Below are 12828 nucleotides of genomic sequence, written 5' to 3'. Positions count from 1 at the left end.
CGCCCGCCCGCCCCGGCCGCGTCGGAGGGCCGGCAGCGGGGCTGGATGTGCCCGGCTCCCCCCGCGCTGAGGTGGGCAGCGATGCAGAAGGCAGGCGGCAGCTTCGCCTCCGCCGAGAGACACCCGCTCAAGATGGCAGATGTGTGTTGAGTTTGGGGGGCTGCGATCTCGCGTCGTTCGTGGCGGCGTTGCCATGAATAACAGGCGTCCTTGCACCGATGGCCCCCATGTACGAAGGTAAGCCCCGGACCGGCCCGCCCCGCCGGCACCCCTGGCCCGGCCGCAGCGGGGGAGGGAGGGGGGAGCAGGGGGTCCCCGGCCGCCCGCCCGCCCGCGGTTCGCCGTTCCCCGGCGATGTTGCGGGGAGGCGGCGGGGCACCCCCGCCCTACCGGCGCCCGGCGGGAGCGGGGCCAGGCGCGGGTCGCCCCCGTCTCTGCCCGGCCCCGGCCCCGCGGTCCCGGGCGCTCGATCCCCGGCGGGGGGCGGTGGGTGAAGTCCGTGCCGGTGCCGAGCAGAACAATGAGGTGGACGGAGCTTGCCCTGCGCCTCCGTGTGTGTATGTGTGTGTGTGTGTGCCTGCTGCCTGCCTGCCCCTCGCCGCAGTTCGCTTTCCCAGGACCGGCTACCCCGCTCCGTTCGCCGGTTTCCCAGGAGTTCCCCCGCCGTGGCTCCTTTCGAGGCGCGGGGACTCCGCGGGCAGCGGCGGCGGGGGACAGAGCTGCTCGAGCCTGCTGTCAGCTCCTCTGGCTTCTCCTTCAGCCCAGCCCGGGCTGCGGCGAGAAGCCCAAGTACCCCAACTTAGTTTCTTTCGGGCTAAAAAAATCACAATAATTATGTGTGTGTATATGTATATATACATATGTTTGTGTGCGTGTGTATACGTCTGTGTGTGTTAGATTGATGTGTAGTCCAGGGTGTCTGTTTAAAAAGAAAAAAATCAGAGATGTATCGAGGTTAATTTAAATCCCCTCGCGGCGCATTTACCCTTCCCCGTCACCCCTGCCGGCTCGGCGCTGCCCGGGGAGCGTTACATAAAGCGGAGGGACATCCCCCGGCGGCCGCGCCATCCCGCCCGGGGCCGCTCGTTCCGTGGCGGCGGAGACCCGGGCGCGGAGGGGGCGGCACGGGGACGCGGTACTTTCCTCCCCATGGCGAGGCCGGTAAAACTTATCTGAGGAGGAAATCGAGCCCGGGCTGCGGCGCCCGCGCGGAGGGCGCCCGGCGGGCGGTGTAAAGTTACCGCTGCCCCGCCGGGTTATTTCTGGGCAGCCCCGGGCTCGCCGCCGTTGGGAGTTCGGACCCCGCCGGAGGCGGGCAGACAAAGAGGAGCGTTTTGGTTGCCGCAGGGAGGACAGCCGGCCCTCCCCGCGCTCGCCGCGGCCGGGCACGGGGCCGCCGGACCGCGGGGACGGCGGGGAGCCGGGGGCCCGCGCCGGTGCCGGTGCCGGTGCCGGCGGAGGGGCCGCGGCGGGCCCGGGGTGCCGGTCGAGGCCGGCCCGCCGCCGGCGCCCTCTCGTGGCCGCGTCGCGCCGCCGAGCGGCCCCGGGCCGGGCAGCCCCCCCTCCGCTCCCCGCCCCGCGCCCGGGCCGCCCCCGGCGCTTCCCCGGCAGCGGGGCCCCGCCGCGGGCGGGGGGAGCCCGCCGCAGCCGCCGACCCCCGCCGCGGCGCGGAGCTCGCAGCCCGGGCGCGTACCTGCCCGGCCCCCGCCCGGCGGACCCCCGGGGGCGGGCCCGACCCCCCCGCGGTGTGACCGGGCCGGTGAGGCCTGGCCGGCATCGCACCCTCCGCCGCGGAGCCTGCCCAGCCCCTCCCGGGCGGGCGCCGCCGGCGGGGGGGTCATGCGGCGATGGCCCTGAAGTTCGCTCCTCCCCGGGCCGCATCCTGCGGGCCGTGCGGGGCCGTGCGGGGCCCTTGGCGAGCGGCGGCGCCCGGCGGGTCCGTAGCGGCCGGGGCGGTGGGGCCGCGGGGCCTGCGGTCAGCCCGGCCGCGCTCCCCTCCCCGGCACGCCGCAGTGGGCGAGCGCCGGCACGGCCGCCTCCCCGGAGCCGGGCAGGGCAGCGGAGGGGAGGAAAGAGGAGAGGAGAAGAGGCCTCGGCCCCTGCCGGGGCGAGCAGGGTGCCGGCTTCTTCCTGGGGAGGGGGCGGCGGTGCTGCACCGGAGCGTGCGGTGGAAGTTTAGCGGTTCCTTAGAGCATCCTAACTTTAGCGGCGCCCCTGCTTCTGCCTGACTGGAAAAAGAGAGCAGATGGAAAAAAATACCCTGAGAGTGACCCGTAGAAACAAATTCCCTGCAGCAGATACGGAAAGGTTTGCGGCCAGGCTCTGCAGCACGCCTGAAGCCTCGAAATAGGTGAATACCCTAAATGGCAGGAGCCGGAGATAGCGTAAAGGCTGACAGAAATTGTTTTATCTCTGTTGTGTTGCGGCATGCTTGCGAGTTAAATTGCTGAATGGCTTCGACGGAGGTGGAGGAGGGGTTAATGATTGTTTTTCGCCTCCTAGTTGCCATGAGAGGTCCTTAGAATTCCCTGCAATATCACAGTGGATAGATAAAAACTTACTTATCGCAGGGGATGCAATTTCCTCCCTTGGAGGGAGGCAAAGACTGCCATCCTCCCCTGCGAGCCTCACGTTGTGTGCATAAGCAGTTCGGTGTGTAGCCCTCCTCCGGAGCATCAGGTACTGTCAGGCCACGGAGGAGAGCACGGGAGCCGAGGGCTCGGATGAGCACTGCGACGGCAGGCACAGCTCTGCCCTGCCCTTGGCTGAGCAGTCTCGGGTGGCACACATGCACGCCCACCGCCACCACCGCAGGGCAGGCCAGGGGAGGTGAAACCGTATCCCCGCCGTACCGATTTCAGAACATAGGCTCTTAGACAGAAAAAGCACCCCGGGAGGAAATGTGACACCTCAAAGGCCTTATGAAGTGGTTCCAGCAGAAATTGAAGTGAGTGATAACATAGAGCACACGCAGAAAGTCACCCAGCATTCTTGACGTGCAGGTGAGGGTGGTGTGTGCTTGTGCAGAGCAGCTGGCTTAAATACCAGTTCTGGGAAGCAGAATGGTGCCTCACCTGATATTAATAGGCGAGGCATGATAAATAAGTGAATATCTGGCATGAAATCCTCTCCCACACACACTGTACCAGGAGAATTTTCCCATTTGTTTTAAAGAATTTGGAGGTCTTCTCCTCTCCTGGCTTTTTCTTTTCTTTTCTTTTCTTTTTGGCGGGAGGGGTGGGGGGAGAGTAGTGGTGGAGAGTGTAGCAGTAAAATAAAGGACAAAAATATAACAAGTGACACAAAGAAACAAAACAGAAGTAACACTGCTGCTTAATGTTTGACCTGGTTTTTAGTTTCGTTTGTGAGCTGTACAAGGAAATTAGTTGAGTTTCAAAGCAGACCTCATCAGGTGTAATCCTACATGGCCTCTGCTCCAGTGTTGGGGCAAAGTAGTGACTGCCATGCTTCTGAGCACCAGAGATGTGGCTTCTTCAGGAGTGGCTGTACTGGTTTCAGAGGAGGTGAATGGCTTGAGCCAGGCAAGAATCTGGTTCTCTGGACCCTTCTCTAGGCAGCGTTACCCTCACCTGTGCAGCCACCTTGGGATATTTCCTACTGTGCAGGGAACAGAGCCAGGCTCTATGGTCCAGGGAGAACCCCAATTTAAGAGGGGGGTTTGCCAGAAATCAGAGACTGTGGGTGGCTTTTTGCCTAGGACGGGTGCCTCCAGTGATTTCCTTGGCGTCTCGTACCTGGCGTCCTTCACAATTGTGTAAAGAGAGGTGTTTATATGTATTAACCTTTTATTTCCTAAACAGTGATTACCGCTGTTTTGGTTTTGTTCCTCTTCGCTTTGCTTCTTACTTATTCTTGACAACTTTGTTGCAATTCAGGGTGTATTTTTAGCAGCCACATTGGTAGTTTTCTATGTGGGTGGCTTATGGAATTAATCTGGGTAATATTTGTAAATTGTACCTCGCCACCGGTGCGGCTGCTGGAGCTGAGCACAGGCAGGGACCTGCCTGCATGCTATCCTTGTCACACATGAGGCTGGGAAAGCAGGAAAATCTGACCCTGTACTCATTAGGGATCAGATCCCATTAAGTGCTAGAAACAGGCCAGCCCTGCTGGGTTTTGAATGCATCCTCAAATCTCACCAAAACACAAATCTTGCTCATCAGGGAGGTGGCCTCAGTGAGGCGGAGTAAAGGTCTTTACCCCGAAGTTTGTGCACAGAGATGATAACTCAGAGGCGCTTCCTGTTTATGAAATAATAACCAGAACTTAAGCTATGTCAGTGCTGGGACCAAAAGCCTAACTTTTTATTTGCTCAGGATATGGCTGTAGCCAGGATAACAGGAAGCCCCCTCCAGTTAAAATTATTGTTCTTATCATGCTGCTGGGTCTAGTGATTAAATGAGTTTGCTATGTAATGGGTGAAAAATGCTGTTTTATTTTCTGAAGGGGAAAGAGCATTGCTGGGACTAGGGGCTGGAGTGAGCAGTCAAAGGGGCAAGCTCAGTTACTCACTGCAGTCGTCAGCCCTTGGACTCAGTGCAGTGCATTCCTCTTCGTGGCTGTAACAGGTGGGAAAGACCAGTTGGCTTCAGCTGAACACCTCAGGTGGCCTGGAAAGGGAAATAATTTTAATTGTCCATCACTAGATTTCCCCATTTGCTCAGCACTTGTTATTTACTGCCCAATTTTACATGGTGATTTGAGACCACTGGACTTGGTTTCATCCGAAGTGATTAAGAGTTGCCTGTGCTCCTTGTTTAGTGTAGGTTCTTCTACTGATGGGGAACAGCCTAGAGACCTGCCTGATGCCTGTGAGGCTTTTGAACTTAGCTCAGCCCTGGGAAGTTAGATTGTGTATCTGGAGATGGATAATGGACTTGGGTGGCTAAATGAATAAGGCCCAATTTTGGCCACATCACAGGAGTGGTGTGTAAAAGTACATGAATATTTGGTCAGGAGGACAGTTGGGAAATCAGATCATGACAGGATTGGTGACCTGGGCCTGGAAGTAAATCCCTGTCCTGATTGTGGGCTGCACCGAGTGGGTCCCAGGTGATGGTGTTAGAGCTGTCCTGCCAGATGGTGAGGTCAAGGGAAGTGCAGTCACCTTTTGCTCAGGCTAAGACACCAGTATGAGGCAGATGAGATCGCTTCTTCTAGCTGCAGGACTCAAGGCAACTGTGATAGTGCTGTCCATGGGCAAGACCCCTGAGAAGACATTCAGTGGTGGGCTTACAGCTATTACAGTGTTCCCACCCCTGTGTCTGTAGTGAACAGGTAGGTTAAGACTGGTTTGTTGGGGTGTTTTTTCAGGTTCCACACTTTTCCTCTCTGATCCCAATTTAAGAAGATATTTTCAGGTCTGTGCCTAAATTTAAGCTCACAGACAGTGCTGCTGACTTCATTAGGATTGTTTGTGTCTTTAAAGCTGGCCACACGCTGAAGTACCTTTCTGACTCATGGCCTCTATAGCTTAATCACTCCATTTATAAAATGAGGTTGTTTCCTCACCCTTACTAGGAAATCTCTGCCCTCTGAATGTGAAATATTATTTATAGGTCTTTCTCTTACTTTTGGAAGGATAACTGGTTGATAACAAGAAGTGAGAATTAAACATTATTTAGAGAAACAGTTGTTTCTTGAGCTGTTTGCATACTCTAATGTGGATCTGGGTAATTAACTGGAAGCTTTCTCTTCTGAAACTATTTCCCCTAGCAGTACAGAATTCACCTTTTCTTTTGAAAATAAACACAGATGATAATTTCACTCCAGACAGGGCATTTAGCAATTTGGTTATCATGCAGGAAAAGTAGAGGCATGTTACTATTTCCTCTCATTTACAGCATGGAGCACCCCTGAATAGTCCCTCATTTGACCATACCAGCAAACTGAGGTCCATCCTCAGAAAAGCATAAATGCCTCTATTTTGGGACCACTTCTGAATTCAGGTAACCTTTGAACTGGGTAACTTTGATGGCAAAAATACTTCTACTAAGACTTGCCCATGCACATGAGTGCAGCCTCTGCCTCCATAGGCAAAGGCATTGCCACATCTCAAAATACCTGGGAAAATCCAGTGTCAGGACTAAATTTAAAAACTGTCTGTGCCACTGGGATTCATTTATTGAATGGAAGTAACAATAAGCTGTAATAGTGTGTATTTATACAATGCTGTATATGTTCAAGGGCCTGTACAAAGAGTGGCTGTCTGATCAGGCCACTGACAGAATGATGCCAAGGAATAGTCTTTTGCTTACTCACAGGACATGTGCAGAATAGCCAGAGGAAGGGAAGCATTTTCCAGACGTGAACCCCTTGAGCTGCTCCTGAGCTAGATTCTGATACAGATCAGCAGCAGTGTCACTGAAACCCAGGGAGCAAACAAGGGGAAGCAGGGTCTCCACGTGATGAGCATTAGCCTGTCTGTGTCATGTTCTGGAGGGAGAGGAGTTTATGTTGGGTGAAGGACGCCGTAGTTTGCTCCCTTGGTTTTCTCCAGCATTACCATTGAATGGGACATATGTTTGAAGAAGCTGAAGCTCACTCTGTTTACACATTGTTCTCTGTCCTGCTCACCTTCCAGGGCCTGTGCTGACATCTGTCTCTGGAAGGACAAAGTAAGAGCAGTCACATACAGCTTCTTCCCCAAAAAGCAGGACAGATCATCCCACAAGGCATTGGTATTTGCCAGAGATACTTGGGAAACTATGAAGGGCAGCTGCCTTCTCTGCTCTTTACAGACTTGAATCCATAAAGGTGCTAGCAAGACCTGGAACAATGGTGTTACCTGGCAGAACCCTGCAGACTAACATCTCCTTTGGTCCTGAAGGCTGACATGTTGGACTCTGGGCTATGCTGAAATGCCAAAGCAACGTACCTCTCACCAAAATCTTTAAAATCATAGGAAAAGGGCAAAGGAAAGATTTTAAAAAGTGTTTTAAAGCAGAATATCAAATGCCTGTCCAGCATATTCTTTTAACAGGCTTGCCCAGCATATTCCCCATGCATGGACAGTCCACAGCATGTCCAGGCTGTCATTGTTGTCCTTTGCTTTGTCACTGAAAAGATTTTACCCCCTTTGTAACTCCTCTCTGCTTTGCTTGCTCTGATTCATTGTCCTTTTAACTGTGGGTGTAGTAAAACTCTTCCTTTGTCTTTGTCATGTTTCTCCTTTGTGTTCCTTAGGCTAAATCATATCTCAAACACATTCTTCAGCTCTTTCTCTTGTATCTTTCCCCCTTCAGCTCTGACCAGTCTCCTGGTTCTCTGTGCTCCCTTCTGCTAGTCCACCTCTCTCTTGAATGGCACTGCTAGAGCACAGTGCTGTATTTGGGTCCTGTGCTGGCCAAGGAGAGCAGAAGTGTTCCTTCATGTCTGTTACAGTCAGAGCTCCTATTTGATTTAACTTCTGCACTGTAACACTGTTCATCTCTCTGCAGCTTGTGATGTGCTGTGCCTCAGATCCTGTCCAAGAAGTCTGATGCCTCATGAGCCATTTTCTATCCTGTATGTGTGGAGGTAGACTTTCCTACCTAACTGTGTGATTTTTGTATCCATCCCATTTGAATGTCATTCTGTACCCTTCAATTTGTCATGATTGTTTTGAATTCTTATCTAATTCCCCCATTTTGCAATTCTGCTTGGTGTCACCTGCCAATTTAAAAAGCACAGTCTCTGTTTCTTCACCAAGACAAACTTTGTTGTTGATTCTGCAGTCCCATATATAAAGTGCCGAAGAGAAGAAATGGTTTCATACAAACCAGAAAGAGAACCTTGCCCACAAAATAGAAAAGAAACTGGAAAACACACACAGCACTTGGCATTGTTTTCATACCTATTCTTTTACTCTCCTTTGGTGCTTTTGAGGTGTTCCTAATAACAGTTGTATTTGCTGTGCCAAACAAAAGCAGAAACTTACTGTACTAGTCATGACACAGACATGAAAGGGTAGATAGTTACCACCCCAAAGGATTTGCATTTCATATAGATGCAGACACAGCAAGGTGCATCATACTAATTGTTGGGACACTTTCAGGAGAGGACACTTTCACAATCAAAATGTGCAGGCTTTCCACAACATTTGTGACAGGTTCCTCTGGGAAAGGAAAGGGTGGGCTGAAGATTGAGAAGGAGTAAATCAGTAGGTCAGGAACAAGAGAGAAAAGTCAGGATCAAAGATGAGGGAGAAGAGAGGGAGATGGTTCCTGAGAACTTCAGGGCCTGAGGCTGTCACAGCCAAGGCCAGCAGGAATGGAAAATTGAGTGAAATACTGAAGATCCCATCTTGGACTGTTTTTGCAGTTGCCCTTACTGATTTCAGTCTCTCCCAGGTTTTTATCCCCTGCAGTCATCTCTAACATCTTTGGAAGGGAAGGTGAGCAAGTACAGGAGACACTACCTACATCCTAGTGCTCACAGGCAGAACAGAGAGTCTATCTGGGGATTCCCCATCTGGAGCTGACACCAGAGGCAAAACTGATGCTGTGGCATTCCTTAAAATCTCTGATCCCTCCCACCATGCTCAGGAAACCCTGATGGGACAGATATTATCTGAAACACCAGCACTTTTCATTCATCTGAGATCCTTGTGGTTTCCTCCTCTGCCATTGCTCTTCCCATGACAACGGTGTCTATGTAGGACAAATTTGATGTGTCTCCTTCCTCCTCCTCATCAGGCAAATTCATGTTGAATTTTCCCTCAGCCTGCGCATGATGTCTCTAAGGACATATGTGACTGCCCCACCCTCTCTGTCATCATGTCTGCTCCAGTCTCACCATCAGTCAGGGTGGCCAAGAAAGGTACGAGCATGGAGACCCCGTCATCAGCACCAGAGCTCATGGGTGAGGACCACACGTGCATCTTCCTGCACATGGATGTGCCCGGCACAGAGGCTGGGCACATCTCAGGCAGGTTAGGCTCAGCACACTGCTCTGTCGTAATTTTGTTTGGCAGTAAGTCTGTAAGGTTCTGGTCTTTCTCTTGGGTGAAGAGAGCAAGAAGAGCTCTTTTTTTTTCTTATAGTTTGGGGTCAGGGTGTTTATTTGCTGCTGGGTGTGATCCAGTGGATTCAGTGGTGATGTCTTTGCACAGAGAGGAAGCAGCAGAGAGGAAACAGTCTAGGAGGTTCCTGGAGTGTGTGGAAGATAACTTCCTGACACAGCTGGTGAGTGGGCCAGCAAAGGAAGGCTCCCTGTTGGGCCTGTGTTATGCAAACAGGGAAGGGCTTGTGGGTGATGTGGTGTTAGGAGGCCGTTTTGAATACAGTAATTTGTTTTCAATCCTCAAGAAGTAAGGAGGGGGCTCAGCAGAAGAGCTACCTTGGACTTGTGAACAGGGCAGACTCTATTTAGGAGATAGACTGATAGACTCCCTTGAGACAGTCCTGAGGGACAAAGCAGTCCAGGAAGGCGGGATGTTCTCCAAGAAACAAATCTTAAAGGCACAGGAGCACTACAAGAAAGACATTGAAGTGCGGGTGCCTGTCCAGAGAAGGGCAACAAAGTTGCTGAAGGATCTTGTGGGCAAGACTTGGGAGCAGCAGCTGAGGGAGATGGGTTTGTTTAGCATGCAGAAAAGGAGGCTCAGGGGGAGACTTTATCTTTCCCTAAAACCACCAGAAAGGAGGTTGCAATGAGGTGGGGAGCACCCTCTTTCCACAGGTAACAAGTGACAGGACAAGAGGGAACGGCCTCAAGTTGTACCGGTGAAAGTATAGATTGGATGTTATGGAAAAATTCCATATGGAAAGGGTTTGTCAAGCACTGGAACAGGCTGCCCAGGGAAGTGGTGGAGTTCCCATCTCTGGAGGTATTCACAAGACAAACAGATGTGGTGCTAGGGAACACATGGTTAGTTGTGCACTTGGCAGTGCTTCGTTAATAGTTGGTCCCATTGATCTTAGAGGTCATTTTCAGCCTAAGAGATTTTATGGTTCTATTTATTTTTTGCTTGAAGACATGAGGATTTTTTCTAGTTACAGGTTGTAGAGGATGGGGGATAGCCAGCAAGCTCCCTGGCTATTAGCTGCATTGATGGGGTGTTACACTTCAGGAGGGAATGTTACCCCAATGATGGGGTGGCTTGGTGGAGACATGGACTCTAGCAGAAGTACTCAGAGAATATCCAGTCCCAGAAAACCTGCTGAACATTTCAAAGGAAGTTTGTTTTTTTCAGGAAGGTCCTTTAGCTTGCCCAGAATATTTTTACTTGTAGGCAAAATTTGTAAGCATTCTTTATTTTTAAAGTGCAGTTTATATTCTGCTCTTGTCTGCAACAACTCCAGCACTGTCGATGTATTTATCTTTTCCTTGTTAACACTTGCCATTCCTGGAACATCTCCTGCTCAGCAGCTGTTTGTAGGTGGTTTTTTTTTCCTCTCCCATCATCTTGTACCTTTCCTTCCTGTTCAAGGCATCCATAAACCTCTTGTAGTGACATCACAGCTGTTTCCATAGCAACAGATTATGATACTAGAACAGAGGATAATATCTAACAGGAGGAGGAAGAGATAAATTATGGTGTTTGTGTGCGTGTGTCTGAGGGCTTGATTATATTCCTACATCTCTTCCAAGGATGTTGTCTGCCTAGCTTCTGCTCTGTTTATCTTACATGCCTTTTAAAGGTTAGGAAAATGTGAAGGAAAAAAAGATCTGGAGGTCAGAACAATACAGACATATTTTTGATGGTCTCTGTGTAAACCTAGTAGGCTGAGATTTATTTTTTTACCTCTGGTAGCTCTCCTGTGTCTCCTGAGAGTAGTCTGGAGAAAACTTAGAGGCACAACAATCCCCTGGCATGGCTTCACTCTTACTTTAATTACCAATTATTCATAGTCACTAGCAGCTGAGATCCAAAGTTGAGGATCTCTGTGCTGCAGATTTTCCAAAAGATGGACAACTGTGACGTGACATTGCCCCAGAGAACACATCACCTGTATCTGAGAAGGGATGTGGCAGGTGCTCTAATCAGCCAGAGGTGGCATGGGGAGAAGAGGGACAAGTAGCCAGAAGGATATTCAGGAGACTGTGATCTCTAGACTGCTTCAGCCTGCCCAGAGAATGGTCTGAGCCTCATCCCATAAAAGCACTGTGAGCTTTTTTAGCTTATTTAATTTTTCACAGTGGTGTTTGTGGAAGAGCTGTGCCAGGAGTGGGTCAGGGGCTGGTTTTTGACCATCTGCATGGTTCTTCCATGGCTTTGGGCTATCCCTCTGTCAGGAGCTGGATTGCAGAAGGGTGAGTGCCCATACTGCTGTAGATGTATGGTGGTAGAAAGGCTGTTTGCTTAAAGCGATAGGCTGGAGGAGAAGACTGTCCAGCTAAAATACATGGCATTTTATTTTCTCCTAGGCAGCATTTAGTGTTAACAAATTCCACATAGTTTGGCAAGGGTTTTCAGCAGGTCTCTGGTTTACCTCCAAATAATGGTAATTTCCAGCCATCATTGCTACTTTCCTATTTAGACGTTTGACTTCAAAAGCTGGAGAAAAATTTCCAAGAAAACCCTCTTTGATATCCTCATACCTCCGTGTGTGTGTGCAACCTTTAATCTTCCTCTTGTGGCAGAGTTTCTGGGGAACTAAACAGCCATTACTTGTCTTTAAAATACCTGGAGTAGAGTCATCTCTAACTTGAAAATCTCTGGTGACACACTTGAGCTCCTTAGCATTGACAAACAGAATTGATCCCACGTTGAGGCACCCTGTGGTGCCCCAGGGAGCAGTGAAGTGGAGGGATCTGAGCGCAGCAGTGCCAGGTGATGTGTCAGCTTACCTTGGCAGTACAGTTGGCTCAGGCAGTGTGTGACGGTGCTCTCTCCATGACGGGAATTCGCCGCACGGTGAGCACTGGGTCAGCAGCAGAGCAGTGCTGGGATTAGGTGATGCCCACCCTCCAGCTCCCAGTATGTCAGTGCACAGGAACTTTCTGGTAGCTGGGCAGGCTGCTGGTGTGCTTGGTGGTGACGCGGAATGAAGTTTTTGGTCGAGCTTAGTGTTGCCAAGATGGAGAGAGGGTGGGAGATCACACAAATGGTCTGAGTCACTCAGATTCTGCAAGGTCATCAGGAGTTACAGCTGTACAGAGGGCATGTGAGCACGCAAGACATTGACAGGAATTAATAGTTAGATCACCTTAATGGAAGCTTATTGGGAGCCAGTAGAGACCACAGAGCAGTGGCTTGGTGTGCTTCCCCTGCAAGCACCCACACAGCACACCAGACCCAGCTTCAGAGCAGGCTGACAGCATTGTCCTGTGGGGAACACACTGCCACAATCAGGCCTCAGTTGTCCACAAAAGGACAACTCTTGGCTACAGCCAGTTTGGGAATAGTGTGGAGAAACCCAAGACCTCATAAGTCCTCCAAGTCTACAAAGAAACCGGCAATCACATTTTTTCATGAGTGCAAGAAAAAAATTTCTTCATCTCTTCTAGCACAATCAGTGGCACCACTAGAAACCTGCCTTCCCACCTAACACTCGCTCCTCATTCTTTCAGCTGCAGAATATGTGTGTATTTAGCAAGTGGAGATAAGAACCAGGTTGCAATCCCCGTTTTAAAGTAGCTGCACCACACGAAAAGGACAAGTGAGACCCAGACACAAGCATATACCATTGATGATGACAGTACTTCTCTTGCAGTGTCATTTTCCTGTCCCTTATCTGAGGCTGTGAGCACCTGTGTAATGAAAGTGCACCTTGCAAAAGTCTGTGCTGCCTGAAAGCACGTGTGAGTCAGAAGGGACAGCAGGTGCTGTTATCGAGCAGCGTGTGCGAGAGCACAGGTGGAAGAATATCTGTGTGTACGTGT

General features: G+C 51.0%; 1 protein-coding gene across 2 annotated transcripts in view; it reads left to right on the top strand.

The window, feature by feature from the left end:
* The first annotated feature begins 33 nt into the window (after positions 1–33).
* Positions 34–12828, top strand: part of HIPK2 (homeodomain interacting protein kinase 2) — a 129454-nt gene continuing 116659 nt past the window's right edge. Inside the window, exon 1 of one of the 2 annotated variants that reach the window (XM_063395668.1) lies at positions 34–237. In XM_063395668.1, coding sequence (XP_063251738.1) covers positions 219–237 — 19 coding nt within the window. In that variant the 5' untranslated portion in view covers positions 34–218. The remainder of the gene's footprint in view (positions 238–12828) is intronic. The other variant, XM_063395671.1, reaches the window with a different exon arrangement.

This window comes from Prinia subflava, chromosome 4, assembly GCF_021018805.1.
Source record: "Prinia subflava isolate CZ2003 ecotype Zambia chromosome 4, Cam_Psub_1.2, whole genome shotgun sequence".
Classification (NCBI taxonomy): domain Eukaryota; kingdom Metazoa; phylum Chordata; class Aves; order Passeriformes; family Cisticolidae; genus Prinia; species Prinia subflava.
This window is presented reverse-complemented; position numbering and strand designations above follow the sequence as displayed.